This window comes from Oncorhynchus mykiss, chromosome 25, assembly GCF_057628025.1.
Source record: "Oncorhynchus mykiss isolate SJ-2025 chromosome 25, ASM5762802v1, whole genome shotgun sequence".
In the NCBI taxonomy this organism is placed as follows: domain Eukaryota; kingdom Metazoa; phylum Chordata; class Actinopteri; order Salmoniformes; family Salmonidae; genus Oncorhynchus; species Oncorhynchus mykiss.
The window spans coordinates 42005405-42022596 of NC_143046.1; the positions used below are offsets into that span (position 1 = coordinate 42005405).

The 17192-nt window shown below is 39.5% G+C and overlaps 1 protein-coding gene and 1 long non-coding RNA gene across 3 annotated transcripts in view; one reads left to right on the top strand and one right to left on the bottom strand.

Moving 5' to 3' along the window:
• LOC110505189 (tenomodulin) overlaps positions 1–16985 on the bottom strand; it is a 113680-nt gene extending 96695 nt beyond the window's left edge. Inside the window, exons 1-2 of one of the 2 annotated variants that reach the window (XM_021584228.3) lie at positions 16654–16985; positions 12019–12150 (exon numbers count right to left, since the gene is read on the bottom strand). In XM_021584228.3, coding sequence (XP_021439903.1) covers positions 12019–12150; positions 16654–16701 — 180 coding nt within the window. In that variant the 5' untranslated portion in view covers positions 16702–16985. The remainder of the gene's footprint in view (positions 1–12018; positions 12151–16653) is intronic. The other variant, XM_090219944.1, reaches the window with a different exon arrangement.
• Positions 10884–11232, top strand: LOC149971998 (uncharacterized). Its single transcript, XR_016491730.1, has 2 exons — positions 10884–10967; positions 11070–11232. It is a non-coding gene; the product is annotated as an uncharacterized LOC149971998 (long non-coding RNA).
• Positions 16986–17192: the final 207 nt, after the last annotated feature.

Sequence of the window (17192 nt, forward strand, 5' to 3'; positions counted from 1 at the left end):
AAACAGGTTTCCCTCAAGAATTTCCCTGTACTTAGGGCCATCCATCATTCCTTCAATTCTGACCAGTTTCCCAGTCCCTGCCGACGAAAAACATGATGCTGCCACCACCATGCTGGGTGGGTTGGGTTTGCGCCAGACATAGCGTTTTCCTTCATGGCCAAAAAGCTACATTTTAGTCTCATCTGAACAGAGTACCTTCTTCCATAAGTTTTGTAATCTCCCACATGCCTTTTGGAGAACACCAAACGTGTTTGCTTATTTTTTTCTTTAAGCAATGGCTTTTTTTCTGGCAACTCTTCCCTAAAGCCCAGCTCTGTGGAGTATATGGCTTAAAGTGGTCCTATGGACAGATAATCCAATCTCCGCTGTGGAGCTTTGCAGCTCCTTCAGGGTTATCTTTGACATATAATTCTGTAAGGTCTGTAAGGTCTGTAAGGTCCCTCAGTCAAGCAGTAAATTTCAAAAACAGATTCAACCACAAAGACCAGGGAAGTTTTCCAATGCATTGCAAAGAAGGGCACCTATTGGTAGATGGGTGAAAAAAAGCAACATTGAATATCCCTTTGAGCATGGTGAAGTTATTAATTACACTTTGGATGGTGTACCAATACACCCAGTCACTACACATATACAGGCGTCCTTCCTAACTCAGTTGCTGGAATGGAAGGAAACTCAACATTTATCTAAAATTAACCCTACAAATAGCATTAATATGAGATTTGGAAAACCAGTGTCAATCCATCAACAATTTAATAATACTTTCAATAGAAAATGTATCTTTAACTTATAATCTGTAGATACTTTGCTATTAGACAGGTTCAGAATTTATGTGAACCATCACAGCACAGTTGAAAAATATATGGCACATAGAAATCATAAGAGGGTGGTTTACTGAGAGTAGCTGAGAGGTGGGTTTTAAAGCTCATGTTCTATAATAGTTTTGACTGAAAACATGATTTGTAATGTATATGTACTATCTATCTAGATGTAATGTACAGTGCTAAAGTTTTAGGCAGGTGTGACAAGGTGTGCTGTATTGTAAGAATGCTTCAAAAACAGACATGTTAATAGATTACATTTATCAATTAACAAAATGCAAAGTGAGTGAACAGAAGACAAATCTACATCAAATCAATATTTGGTGTGACTACCCTTTGCCTTGAAAACGGCATACATTTTTCTAAAGGTACACTTGCACACCGTTTTTGAAGGAACTCGGCAGGTAGGTTTGGCCCAAACATCTTGGAGAACTAACCACAGTTCTTCTGTGGATTTAGGCAGCCTCAGGTGCTTCTCTCTCTTCATGTAATCCCAGATAGACTCGACGATGTTGAGATCAGGGCTCTGTAGGGGCCATACCATCACTTCCAGGACTCCTTCTTCTTCTTTACGCTGAAGATAGTTCTTAATGGTTGTCGCTGTATATTTGGGGTCGTTGTCATGCTGCACAATACATTTGGGGCCAATCAGATGCCTCCCTGCATAAATCTCTGCCTGTACTTCTCAGCATTGAGGAGATTAATTCTGAACCAAATCCCCAACTCCGTTTGCAGACATGCAGCCCCAAACTTGCAAGGAACCTCCACCAAGCTTCACTGTTGCCTGCAGACAATCATTTGTGTACCGCTCTCCAGCCCTTCGGTGAACAAATTGCCTTCTGCTATAGCCAAATATTTAAAATTTTGACTAATCAGTCCAGAGCACCTGCACCCCAGTTCCTGTGTTTTCGTGCATAGTTGAGTCGCTTGGCCTTGTTTCCACGTCGGAGGTATGGATTTTTGTCCGGAAGTCTTCCATGAAGGCTACTTCTGACCAGACTTCTCCGGACAGTAGATGGGTGTACCAGGGTCCCGCTGTTTTCTGCCAATTCTGAGCTGATGGCACTGACGGACATCTTCCGATTGCAAAGGGAAGTAAGCATGCTGTGTGTTTCATCTGCTGCAGTAAGTTTCCTTGGCCGAACACTGCTTCTACGGTCCTCAACGTTGCCCATTTCTTTGTGCGTCTTCAGAAGAGCTTGGACAGCACCTCTGAAAACCCCTGCCTGATTTGAAATGTCTGCCTGGGAGAGACCTTGCTGATGCAGTATAACTAACTTGTGTCTTGATGTGCTTAGTCTTGCCATGGTGTATGACTTTTGATAGTAAACGGTCTTCAGCAACCTCAACTTGTTAGCTGAGTTTGACTGTTCCTCACCCAGTTTTATTCCTCATACACAGCTGTTTTTGATTCAGTTAATGATTGTGTTTCAACCTACATATTGAATTGATGATCATTAGCACCTGTTTGGTATAATTGTTTAATCATATCAATCATTGGGGCGGCAGGGTAGCCTAGTGGTTAGAGTGTTGGACTAGTAACCGGAAGGTTGCGAGTTCAAACCCCCGAGCTGACAAGGTACAAATCTGTCGTTCTGCCCCTGAACAGGCAGTTAACCCACTGTTCCCAGGCCGTCATTGAAAATAAGAATTTGTTCTTAACTGACTTGCCTGGTTAAATAAAGGTAAAAAAATAAAAAAAATAAAAATAAAATACACCTGACTATATGCCTACAAAATCCCTGACTTTGTGCAAGTGTACCTACAACAATTTATGCTGTTTTGAAGGCAAAGGGTGGTCACACCAAATATGGATTTGATTTAGATTTTTCTTCTGTTCACTCATTTTGAATTTAGTAAATTGATACAAATAATCTATTAAGAAGTCTATTTTTGAAAACATTCTTACAGCATTTTTTCACACCTGCCTAAAACTTTTGCACAGTACTGTATATTAAAATATTATATGAATTTTGTTATGTAGCTACTGTAAGAAATAAAGAGAAAAAAGTGACATATATGTAAAATGTGTACAATGTACAGCTGTAAAAACAGAGTTTATTTTTGCCCTCTGAAGAGGGTGGGAGTGGATGCCCCCCATCACATTTTTTTTAATGTCTTTGAGTGGTTTGAAAATATGACACGACTAAAAAAATGGCTGTCTAACAACAAACTTGACAGACCTTGAAGAATGTTTTAAATAATAATGCAAATATTGTACAATCCAGGTAAGAAAACCTCTTAGAGACTTACCCAGAAAGATTCACAGCTGTAGTTGCTGTCAAAGGTGATTCTAACATGTATTGCCTCAGGGGTGTAAATACTTATGTAAATGAGCTATTTCTGTATGTCATTTTCAAGAAATAAATAAACATTTCTAAAAACATATTTTCACTTCATCATTATGGGGTGTTGTGTGTAGCGTAGATGGGTGGGATGAATTATTTTTTAAATGATTTTGAATTCAGGCTGTAACACAACAAAATGTGCAATAAGACAAGGGGTATGAATGCTTTCTGTAGGCACTGGAAATACATAATAATAAAAAAAAGAGTATTGAATTGCATGGGGTCTAAAGAAACATTTGAAGTGTCCCAAACAAAAAGGAGATCTGCTGCACCCATGTATGTAGGGTATGTAGGGTAAAGCAGTGGTGTAAAGTACTTAAGTAAAAATACTTAAGTAATACTTAAGTTGTTTTTGGAGGTATTTACATTTGCGAACTTTTACTTTTACTCCACTACATTCCTAAAGAAAGTAATATACCTTTTACTCCACACATTTTCCCTGACATCCAAAAGTACTCGTTACATTTTGAATGCTTAGCAGGACAGGAAAATAATCCAATTCACGTCCCTATCAAAATAAACATTCCTGGTCATCCCTACTGCCACTGATCTGGCGGATCTTACTAAAAACAAATGCTTTGTTTGTAAATTATATCTCAATGTTGGTTTGTGCCTCTGGCTATCCATACATTTTTAAAAACTAGAAAACCGTGCCATCTGGTTTGCTTAATTTAAGAAATGTTAAATGATTTATAGTTTTACTTTTGATACTTAAGTATATTTAAAACCAAATACTGCAGAGCAGAAGGGAGAGTTTCTGCAAAGTATTTACGATCCGGTTGTTAAGTAATAAAACTCTGGTGGGAGAGCGAGAGAGCGTGAGCTGATCTGGCGTCTATGATCCTCACCCAAGAGAGAGAGTTGTGACATTTCCAATATCATCACCTATGTGGAAATGCCGTAAGAGTAATGTGTATGCCAATTATTTGATGGCCCGACCGCATTCTGTCCCATATTAATTAACAACTTTTGGTGCCAGCGACAATGATATAAGAAAGTAGCCAAGACGACTAGCTTGATGGAGCGTCCACCACGTTTCTCTCAGTAGATTGAGACAAATATATTTGTCGTCCAATAGCACACTTAAAAGGATCCACCTTCCTTGCGGATCTGTTTGGACAGTGTGCAAATTCGGATCTACATTTTTGTTAATTAATATCATCACCCCTTTTGAGTTACTTTGTCCATGGGAGAAATATATTTCACCTCCCTGTCCTTTATCCACACAACTTCATCAAAAAATGTAAATGTAAATGTTTCCTGTAAACATTAGATATTATATTCCTTCTCCTGTAGGCAGGTAAAGACTTAACATCTTTTCTTAGCTAAGTCATGTCAATTTTAACTAGCTATACTTATTTCACCGCTTACCGTAAGGAGATACAAGTTTCAATTGTAGTTATCATAATACATATTTGTAAACTTGCCATTAGAAAGTACCATGATGATTTAGTGTCCATGTAGATGTACCATGATATTTGCAGTGTTAAGCATACTGTAGCTGTGACTGAGTAAAACTCCAATTGTCCTCCAATAGTCTACCCGCTAAAACCTCCCCCCATCCCTAGTTGGATTGTCGTCCCCATGACTGGCAGACACACCCCTGCACACATAGACCATAGGGCTTCCCAGAGATTGGGACCCAACCTTTGAAAAGAGCACAAATGCCACCTACAGAACAGAACCAGATTAGCAGCCAACAGCATTTCTAACGCTATCGCCTCAGTTGTACTGTACAGTGCTTTCAGAAAATATTCAGACCCCTTCCCTTTTTCCATATTTTGTTACGTTACAGCCTCATTCTAAAATTGATTAAATTGTTTTTTCCCACTCATCATTCTACACACAATGTCCAATAACAACAAAGCAAGAACAGCTTTTTAGAATTTTTTGCAAATGTATTACAAATATCACATTTACTGCAGGGGGTTTAACAACTCTCTCCCTGTTGTATATCAAGGACAGAACATTCTGTTCTCCCTCTCCAAATTCACCCAAGGAGTGTGCTTTGTTTCAAGAATACTTTTTCCCGTCCAAACTCTAACACATTCAAAACTATACTACAAAAACAATATTCTAACATAGAACGTGGGGAATGGTCAGAGGCGATCTACAGAACACTAATGTCGTTTTGTTTGTTTTTGAGAAACTATAAGAGATAATTGTTTTACATAAGCTTTACACAGTGACAAGTCACATCCCTGAGTGAGGTCAGAGAGTGTGTCAGCCTGACGGAACCGCCCATTTTGAACAAACTGCATAAAATGATGGGTTAAGAATGAACATATCAAACCATGGAGACATAGAGCTGCAGCTTTACATTTAAAGTGGTTTGACGATAAACTCACCTCCCGGACAATCACTGTCCTAAGTAAAGTATCTAGAAAAGCAAATTGAGTGGGACCATTCTACTACTCTGCTCAAACCATCATATTACTCTACTCTCATCACCCCACTGGGAACCATCGACACGGCTGGATAGCCTACCTTCAAAGAGGCATCTTTCAGAGTGAATAGAAGGAAAATCAACTCTGTAGTTCTGTTCAGGACTACACGACAAGTCACCGGACACCAGACAACTGCAGAGAAGAACAACAGTAGAAGACTTGTTGGGACCATTTTTGCTCCATCAGATCCTTACAAGCGTGCCGCGAAAAGGCCCAACCCCCCTTTCCAAGAGGGCCTGGTTCCGACAGAGATACACGCCGAACCAAGGAATTTCACAAAATAATTGTATGATTTCTTACTACAAGCGGGTGGGGGTTAGTGTGCAAAGTATTGGAGTTCTATTAATGAGAGTAGTTTCTAAATGTACCAACGTTAAGTGTCTCTGTCCATCTCTCTGTCTCTCTCACACTCTCCATGTCTTTTGTAACAAGCAACCATATTGTTGTCAGTCTGCTAGGGACCTGTTCTTAACATATTAAGTGTGTATGTTTTTTCTGTATTACCATTTAATTAGCAAGTAAATAATTAAACAAATGTGCTGATGCAACAAGGTATTCGACAGTTCAGAATTATTATATAACATGAGGTCATGATTAATAAATTGACTGTTTATACATGAGATAGGTAAAGATCTTTTAGATTTTAATTCAGGAGATGGTAACTCTTTAAATAACTGCTGTCGTGGTGTCCCATATCATAATGAGTTCATTGTTAGTCACTTGATGAGATAAATAACAGTTCTCAGATTAATGTTCAAGTCAAGTCACGACAAGATGTTAAGATAAGATAAGATAAGATAAGTTGATTGGAGTCCAGCTGTGGTAAATTCAATTGATTGGACAAGGCACACACCTGTCTCTATAAGGTTCCACAGTTGACAGTGCATGTCAGAGCAAAAACTAAGCCAAGAGGTCGAAGGAATTTTCCATAGAGTTCTGAGACAGGGTTGTGTCGAGGCACTTTTCTGCAATGTTGAAGGTCCTCAAGAACACACTGGCCTCCATCATTCTTCAATGGAAGAAGTTTGGAAGAACCAAGACTCTTCCTAGAATTGGCCACCCAGCCAAACTGAGCAATCGGGGGAGAAGCATGGTGGCGGCAGCATTATGCTATGGGGATGTTTTTCAGCGGGAGGGACTGGAAAGATGGATGGGAAAGATGGGAAAGATGAATGGAGCAAAGTACAGAGATCCTTGATGAAATCCTGCTCCAGAGCATTCAGGACCTCAGACTGGGGCCAAGGTTCACCTTCCAACAAGACAACAATCATAAGGACACAACCAAGACTACGCAGGAATTGTCTTGAATGTCCTTGAGTGGCCCAGCCAGAGCCTGGACTTGAACCCAATCTAACATCTCTGGAGAGACCTAAAAATGGCTGTGCAGCGATGCTCCCCATCCATTCTGACAGAGTTTGACAGGATCTGCAGAGAAGAATGGGAGAAACTCCCCAATTACAGGTGTGCCAAGCTTGTAGCGTAATACCCAAGAAGATTTAAAGCGGTTATCACTGCCAAAGATGTTTCAACAAAGTACTGAGTAAAAGGTCTGAATACTTATGTAACAACTTCCTAATATTGAGTTGCATCCCCCCCTTTCGCCCTCAGAACAGACTCAATTCCTCAGGGCATGGACTCTACAAGGTGCCGAAAGCATTCTACTGGCATTCCGGCCCATGTTGACTCCAATGTGTCCCACAGTTGTGTTAAGTTTGCTGGATGTCCTTTAGGTGGTGGAGGATTCTTGATACCCCACCGGAATTCCCTTCAGCAAGGTACGAAGTTGTCAAGGTTGTCATTAGCAGCTTTGAGAAAATCCTTGAATATTATGCTCAGACTCTTGAGGGGACTGGGCTGCTTTAGTGGATCTCTGAACTCGTCGCAACTTCTGCTCATAGACACAAATGGGTTCCGACATTTGCAACTACTTTCTTTGCTCACTCACTTTCAACTCATCACACTTTTCCAATCACACAAACTCTCAGGCACCCCATCTTCAAACACACCTGTACTCCCCCCCCACATATACTCACTCACATACCGTATGTCCTATGTCCTCTGTTTGTTTTGTTTCTATTGCCACATTGATTCCTGTCTAATTTCAGGCTTTTTAGTACTTTCGTGTTCCAGTTTGTTGTATTTGGGGGTTTATTATTGCATTAGTTGTCCCTTCCTATAATGCTGTCTTTTTTATTTTTTTATAAATACTATAAATAAATATGAATTATTTGAATAAATATGAATTATTTGACAACATTCCCGAACTTGAGTAATATAGCATATAGGTAGTTTGATTATCAGTCTTAATTTTCTGGTTAAGAAACAAAATCATTTGCAGTCATTTTCTCTTATTCACAGTAGCGCCTGGAACAAAAATACTGGATAATTGTCCTTGAGAAGAAATTATTGATGTATTTTTTGGGGCATAGTCTTGAGTTAATTAGCTTCTACGCCCCTTGGGTAATCTGGGGGAAAGATGCGGAGTGAAAATGCTCTCCATCAAAAGTGAGTGAATTGGATTTTTACAAGATTAATGGATCGGACAAGAGTTTACTCCAATTATATCATGAAGAGGCTTGAGTTCTAGTGCTGCCAATGTGGTCAACAGCAATTAAGGTTGTTTGGACAGAGGTATCAGGAACACGAATTGCTTAAACATATTTACACGGCTTGTAGAGAGAAGCTGATAGACAAAATGATAAATGACGCTGCAGTCAACCAGAGAAGTCATCGTTTAACACAAATGCTTCTTGAAATTACATACTTGACAGCCAAGACATTGAAATAATCATTTCAAAATGTCTGTCTTTTTGATGGCCAATAGAGCTTTTAATTTAGTGTATTATTATACTGCATTATATTATACCGAATGCAGGCTGAGGCTGTCTTTGGCTCTTTGTGTGACCATCTCTTTCCATTTCTTACACATTTTCCATGAAAGTCATAGATATGATTTGGTCAGGAAAAGCTTCAGTGGGTCTTTTATCCAGAGTCCTAGCAATTCAAATGTTCCATTAAAAGCTGGGTCATACAGCATTGTAGCAGGACATCGATATAGCTTTTTTATGAGCAGGTAGAGAAGAATGAGCAGATGTGTAACTGTTAACCTGTTTCAAGGTCGGACATGAGCTTGTTTGATAAGAGCGATGGAAACCTAGTCTACTGGTTGATTGTGAAGAAATATGAAGAGTCATCATGACTAGGGCTGTTGCGATGACCGTATTACCGCCACACCGGTGGTCACGAGTCATGAAGGCAGCCAAATTCCACGTGACCGGTTAGTCACGGTAATTAGGCTTCTGCAAGCACTGATGCTGCTCATGGTCATTAGTAGCCTACCAAACTTGCTAACTGCCTGCTACTTAGTTAGTACTCTATTGTCTCTCTAATCACTCTGACATCAATGCAAATGTAATCGAAAATCAAATCAAACACTCATGAGCTCATGTTGCATTACATTTCTATAGGCTATGCAATTGTGTGAGAAAACAGAGCGATGGCCTCTACTAAAAAGAGGAGGATCCAATCAGCTTTCTATTAGGTTAGGCCTGCTATATTTATTTCTCAATTTTCCTAAAATTAAGCATATTGCTTATCTTTACAACAGGAGTATAGCCTACCTGGCTGGCATGAAAATTAATCACGGGAAAAGCATCTGCCATTTGCTATTTAAGTGCATAGATGACATATTTTTTCCGACCACCCCTGTGTCAAGACAGGTGCATGATAATGGTCCAGTCTAAATTAAAATACATTTTACACACATTATTTAGTATTTGTAAAGATAAGATTAAATCAAGAATAGTCTGATGAGTGACAATATTAGCCTATCCCTTGTGAATGATGCCCAGCAATAAGAAACGTTTTCGAATAATAGTCACACATCTCATGTAGCCTAGGCCATAGGCCTAAATGTTTTGATAAGATTTGTATCACATCTAAAGTGGCCAAATAACTTCTTAAAATTATGCACATTAACCCGCTTGACAAGGGTGTAGAGCCTAACTGGCATACATAAGCAGCGCATGAGTTTCAATTTTGGGGAAGATAATTTACCATAAAAATGCACTTTTATAATAAAAGCATTACATGCATAATTGCATTTGCGGTCACTTTTGAAAATGGTGTTTTCCTGCTAATTATAGCTTATAGCCTACTGCCATGTGCCCATTGCTGCGCTTATACTGTGAAGAAATAGCCTAATGTCACGCCCTGACCGTAGAGAGCTGTTTATTCTCTATGTGGGTTGGGTCGGGGTGCGTTATCTAGGGTAATTGTATATCTATGTTGGCCTGATATGGTTCCTAATCAGAGGCAGCTGTTTTTCGTTGTCTCTGATGGGGGATCATATTTAGGTAGCCATTTTCCCATTGTGCTTTGTGGGACCTGTCTATGTATTGATGCCTGTGAGCATTAGTCCAGCTTCACGGTTCGTTTTGTTGTTTTGTTATTTGAAGTTTTAATTTCCAAAATAAAGGATGAATAAAGAAACATACCACGCTGCATCTTGTTCTACTCTTTATGACGAACGTGACACCTAATAGTTTATCAACATTTTAAGATAAATGTTCTGATCTGTTGTGTCAGCCACATTGCTTAAACATTTTTTTGATGCTAGTGGTTGTATTAATTTGGGATCTATTGCATCCCACAACTGTCCCAGACTATGGATGGAATGTTTATTTCTCCCATAGAATAGAATAGAATAGAATAGGTTGACTTTTGTACTATGGGGGATAGTAGAGTGACATAGGCTAGTGCTTTTGCTAATCATTAGGCCTACTCATCTTGTTGGCTGACGAAAAGTAAATGTGGACAGTTCATCCAATAAGGACACGCACAGTTGCGTTCCCGATGTGTCTGTCTTCACTTGTAGCCTTTGAGAAAGACCCGATAACGTGATGGAGAGCACGCAACACTCAGGGAGAAGGGCACAACAAAGACATGGAGTGTATTACAGCCACAAAGGTAACGTCGCCGTCAAATTCGAGGCATTATCAAGTGCTTGTCAAATTGTGAATGAGACTAATGAAGTGTGTACAGCCTGAGCAAAAAAAACAAAGCAGAGCTCAACTTTTTATAAATCACAATTAGTCGCATCATGCAGCCTTAAAATGTATGTCACGAATCCCGTTTCCTGAGTCTGTTTTTTGTCTATGTTCTGTCCTGGAGAGTTTTTCCGGCGTCCTGGAACGCACCCTGTCTGGTTGCCGGGCAATGTAGCCAGTTGGGGTTTCTGATTACCCGCACCTGTATCCCATCAGCTATATGCACACCTGGTCCTGATCATCATCTCTCCTCTTTATAAGCCCGGACCTGACATCCATTCCCTGCCGGATCGTTAGCCATGAACAGTATGTTGTGCCAGAGTATCAGCCTCAAGTTGGATAGAAGTTGTTTTGTTGTTTGTTACGTATTGCTTGCCTTGAACTTACCTCTGTTTGTTCTGTCTTCAGTTACTCACCCGGATCATTTACCCCATTCCCGCCTGGTCGTCAGAAGATTCCGCTTCCCCATTGGATCCACCTATTTACTCCCATCAACTCATCACCGCTACCCGCTACACCACCTGGATATATCTACCCATTCACTTGTAAATAAATACTCACCTTTTTCCTACTCTCCTTGTCCTGGTCTGCTTCTGGGTTCGACTTTGAAGAATCGTGACAATGTATTAATTTATCAAAACATATAGCCCAATATTTGTATAACAACTCAGCTTTGTTCAATTGTATTATTCATACAATAAAATATTCTAAAATAATGCCACAGATTTGTAAAGAAATCTTGTCTGCTAAATGAACTAGTGTAACCCAAAGCCATTTGGCATAGCCACAGCAGGACCTAACATAAAGACAACTCGGAGTATGCTATTCTGTTCTTCTGAAATATACTACATTTTCTTCATATCATGCTTCTTTAACCCTGTCTAAAATAAATAGATTTGTTGTGAAGTTGTCGGCTATATTACATGGATTCATTAGACTTTTAAAAATGTAGATGTTCCAAAGTTCTGCATCAGCAGGCTATGTGTGAAAGCCAGGAGATGCTAAATGTGTTTCTGTTAATTAATGCTCAATTACCGTGAGACCGACAATTATTTACTTGACAGACACTGGCTGATGAAATTTTGTGACCACCACAGCCCTAATCATAACATTCCACAGTTATTGACATAAGATAGGCCTTACCCTCCCCATGCCCAGACTAAATGTTTACCATGACTCTAGTCAACTGGTTGATCTTGAAGCAATATGATCAGTCATGACATCCCCCTGTTATTGACATGAGCCAGGTCTTACCCCCCCCCCCCCCCCCCCCCCCCCCCTAGACTAAACCTTTACACTGACTCTAGTTTACTAGATGATTGTAAAGCAATACTGCTGTTACTGAGCCAGGCCTTACCCTCCCCAGACTTGGGCTCCAGAGGTGTCTAAGGCTGAAGATGCCCAGGGTCAACACCAGGAAAACCAGCCCCAGAATCAGGGCTCCTCGCTGGTAGCTCCGGTACACAGTCTTCTCTTTCCCCACCTCCACCTAAGGAGAACATATGAATTGGGAAGCATTTTTTATCCATTCACACTTCAGAGTGGTTCATGTACATATCATACTGTCCTTTAAGTAACTATAATGACTTTAAAATGTTCACTACAGCTGCACTGAGAAAATGTGTTATTCTAATGGTATTAGCAATGATATACATTGTAATAACCTCATTGTAACATGACACAAGTGAAATAATGTCTGACAATCATTAGATGCAAGATTCCTAATGTTGCTTACATAAATATGTTCATTCTCTAGATAGCCTTTATTTATGGGTTTCACCTCCATCACTCCGTCGCATCAAGCCATTGATAACAACGTTCTCAAGATGCTCTCAGCCATAGTGGTGCACAAAAGTCAAATGGTGCCCAGTCACTCTGAATGAGTGCAGATTATTGTTTCTTCTAAATTACACTATAGTGGCTTGGAAAATCAATAATTAGTAGGAAACAATTTTGTCATCATTAGGTCGTTGAATTTACTTTAGATCGATGGAAATGTTGTCATTAGCAAGAAAAGTTTGTCAAAACTACGTTAGCTAACTAACTTTTGGCACTCCTCACTCTTAGCTAGCTAGATGATGCTATCCTACATCTAAAGTCAATCTGACTACATCACAATGATGACAAAAGGTTTTCCTATTAATTATTTGCCTCCTTTAGAAATGTAATTGTGTTTCCAAGTCACTATTACACACTTTAGAGTAAATCTTCTTCAGTGCCAATTGAGAAAGCATTAGGTAGAACATTCGGTCGGCCACCAGACCTCAAGAGAACCTTCAAAACAATATTGTGACAAACGTGCAACCCATGAATACTCTATTCATAGTGTGAACTGTCAAACTATATAAAGTTGCAGAAATGCTGGGAGGATTATGTAAACAATACCCAGGAATATTGATCTGGGGCTGAAGGCAAATATTAATGCTACAGCATACAATGACATTCTAGACGATTCTGTGCGTCCAACTTTGTGGCAACAGTTTGGGGAAGTCCCTTTCCTGTTTCAGCATGACAATGTCCTGTGCACAAAGCGAGGTCCATACAGAAATGGTTTGTCGAGATCAGTGTGGAAGAACTGGACTGGCCTGAACAGAGTTTAACCTCAACCCAATCTTTGGGATGAATTGGAACACCTACTGCGAGCCAGGCCTTATCGCCCAACATCAGTGCCCGACCTCACTAATGCTCTTGTGGCTGAATGGAAGCAAGTTCCCGCAGCAATGTTCCAACATCTAGTGGAAAGCCTTCCCAGAAAAGTAGACGCTGTTATAGCATAAAAGGTGGGACCAACTCCATATTAACGCCCATGTTTTTGGAATGAGATCTTTGAAGAGCATACTTTTACATACTTTTGGTTATGTAGTGTACTTCCCTGCACAGAGTAAATAATCATTATTTTGAAAATCTGCAGAACTGCGGATATACTAAAAGGTCATGTTTATTTTACTTTTCTTCAAATTAAAACTCAATTCCCTGGGCTCAAGGCCACACATTAATAAAAAAGGGCTTTTGTTCCCCCACAAAGCACCAGTGGTGAGGGAATGAAATGTTCTGATTCACACTGCTGCTATCGAAGGTCTCTGAGGACAATGAAAAGAAGATATCGGAGTAAAGTTAAATTAGCGAAGTTGTTCTTTAAAATAATTGGGCCATCTTCTTGCATGCAAGGCTATGATAAAACAGCTTTGTTGTCTCAACTGTGATTGTAATTATTACAGTGGATTGGGTAATGTTTGACAAAATGAGGGTGCCATTTATAAAAGGTATATGTAGTTCATACACAATATCTTGTTCATGAATGTGAGTGAGAGAAGTAGTGTGACTGAGTGAATGTCAGCCGGTCCCATGGACAAGTATTAGAGGGGTGAATGAAGATTTAAGGGGTGAAAGAATTATAAATGTTTATTTCTGGAGTCTGAAGTACTCAAAAATGTCAATTAAAAGGCGAGTCTCAAATAGTTGCCTGTCCCTTTTAATAGCCGGGCATTAGCACATTAATTGTTTACGGGGTTACCATGGGCACAGCTCTGATATTTCCACAGTCCTGTGCATTAAATATACTTTTTTGATTATGTTATCAGTTTTTGCATGGACTGCATCTCAATCCACCCCATCCGCCGATATGGGCCTTGGCAGCTTCATGAAATAGTACCCGCAAAACATCAGTCTCAACGTCAACAGTGAAGAGGCGACTCCGGGATGCTGGCCTCCTATGCAGAGTTCCTCTGTCCAGTGTCTGTGTTCTTCTGCCCATCTTAATCTTTTCTTTTTATTGGCCAATCAGTTGTGCACCGGGGCCTCCCACCCCTCTTTCAATTCTGGTTAAGGCCAGTTTGAGCTGTTCTGTGAAGGGAGTAGTACACAGCGTTGAACAAGATCTTCAGTTTCTTGGCAATTTCTCGCATGGAATAGCCTTAATTTCTCAGAACAAGAATAGACTGACGAGTTTCAGAAGAAAGTTATTTGTTTCTGACCATTTTGAGCCTGTAATCAAACCCCAAATGCTGATGATCCAGATACTCAACTAGTCTAAAGAAGGCCAGTTGTATTGCCTCTTTAATCAGGACAACAGTTTTCAGCTCTGCTAACATAATTGCAAAAGGGTTTTATAATGATCAATCAGCCTTTTAAAATTATAAACTTGGATTAGCTAACACAACATGCCATTGGAACACAGGAGTGATGGTTGCTGATAATGGGCCTCTGTACGCTTTGAGAGGATCTGCAGAGAAGAATGGGAGAAACTCCCCAAATACAGATGCGCCAAGCTTGTAGCGTCATACCCAAAAATAATCAATGCTGTAATCGCTGCCAAAGGTCCTTCAACAAACAAAGTACTGATTAAAGGGTCTGAATACTTATGTGAATGTGATATTTCTGTTTTCTCTGTTTAATAAATTAGCAAAAATATCTATTTTTCCTTTGTTATTATGGGGTATTGTGTGTAGATTGATGAGGGGGAAAAAACTATTTAATAAATGTTTGAATAAGGCTGTAACGTGAAAGTGTGGAAAAAGTCAAGGGGTCTGAATACTTTCCGAAGGCATTGTATGTGATTAACTATAACTGTAGCAATAAACATCCAAGGCTCTAGCTCTCCTCACAATGAGGATAGGAAACAGAAGGCCTTATAAATGTGGCCGAAGTCTACTCTCTCCTCCAACAGCTTGCATACAGTATGTAGTGGAAACTTAACTTGACGACAAAGCTCTGTCTGCACAGAATATAAATTGTTCAAAGAAAGACAGAGGGGGGAGGGGGAGGCGGAGGCGGAGGCAGAGGCAGAGGCGAAGAGAGTGAAAGGAGTAGAGAGTGTGCACACAGACAACTGCCAGTCGACCAGTGTTAAACGGGTTTAAGGGTTGACAATCAGGCAGGTATTTGGTGCCTCTATGGCAGGACTCAGTCTGTGATGAGGGGAGCCTGAAGCCCCTTGTTATTCTGAGGGAGACAGAAAGAGAGAGGGATGGATAGAGGGCATTCTTTAAAAAATGAAACAAAAAAGAAAACACTGCAAGAGCTAATGTACTGTACATCCAATGTAATTGACATTTTTGCATAAGGTAACACACATGAAACCACATTAGTCCACAAGACTAGTTTAAATGATTCCACAAGACTGGACTAAGTGTGGTCCACTTAGCATTCAATACACACTTTTTTATTATTGAATATTTTCTTCAGAAATGTAATGCCACAGGTGGTTTTTGAATCATAATAATTCCCTCAGTGAGTCTGCTGTAACAATTGACACAATCTTCACATGAGATTCTTTGGGGGACTGTCTGTTTTTCCATTTATGAATGTGTAATTCAATGTGCTTCTATGGGTTGTAGTAGTAAAGGCTAAATTCAATATTTGATCTCTCCCAAAAATGTACCTACAAGGGTACTAAAATTCAAAATAAAATAGCTAGATGATACATTTTTTTTAGGAATTTAGCAAGTCCCCTAGCTCAGGTGAACTTGTACAACTTAAGTGTACGGAAGATAGGCAAGGTAGAGGGGAAAGATGAGGAAAATAGTATACTCTAAGCACTCAGTCAGACACCAATATCAAGTCCCATTCTAATTGTTATTCCAAAGTGCAAATGTCAGATATAACTCTAGGAATTTGAAATACATCAGTATTTAATTTTTTCTTAACATCTCAATGATCTTTTAGCCCCTCAAACCACCTAAAACTCACAATATAGGTAATTGCAATTGTTATTTTGTTTGTAAAGGATGTTTTTGCCCAATATGCATGACAAAATACTGACATTTCTGGTAATTTTAAATGCATTCATTATCTTTTCATCACCCAATAATATAACACCCAATGACCCCATGTTACATCACTGATTATGTGTCCATAAGCATCAAGATATGTATTAATTCAATGAAGATATTGAATTTATTGCCACTTATTACCAACATCTCCTAATCCTAACCATATTCTACAGTCGGTAGAGTATGAACAATTAGTACAAAAGAATGAAATTAAGACTCACATCTTTCCATAGAGCCTGCTGACTGCTGGATTGAGAGCTATTTTCCATAATGCAAGCCTAGAGAAGAATTTCTTTAGATCCACTTGTCCTAGCTGGTAAAACTACTGAGGCTCTAGAAGTAAGAGTCCAAACTTCATTCCATTGGTAATTTGAGAGTGCTCTGAAAGGGGAGGGATGGGATGGAATTACTTAAACACTTCTGATTTCCATTATAAGAAAAGCAGATGTATCCAGCCGAAGTCTGCTCGAAATAAAAATAATGGAATATCTGAGGTAGATGTTTAACTCTGAGATACTGCACTACACCCAGGATAGTTATTCTAATTTTACTTACAATTATCTGACTCTAGGGGGACGAGCAAACTTTTGAAAGTGTACGAGAAAATACAAATAATTATTTGTATTTTCAACAATCTTTTATGAGGAAGAGAAGGCTTGAACATTTTAGCATGTGTGCTCCAGCCTTGCTGTCTAAATGCTCTTTCAAGTGAATGCAACCGTCAGCAAATAGAGCAACCACAGCAAATACACAAATATAA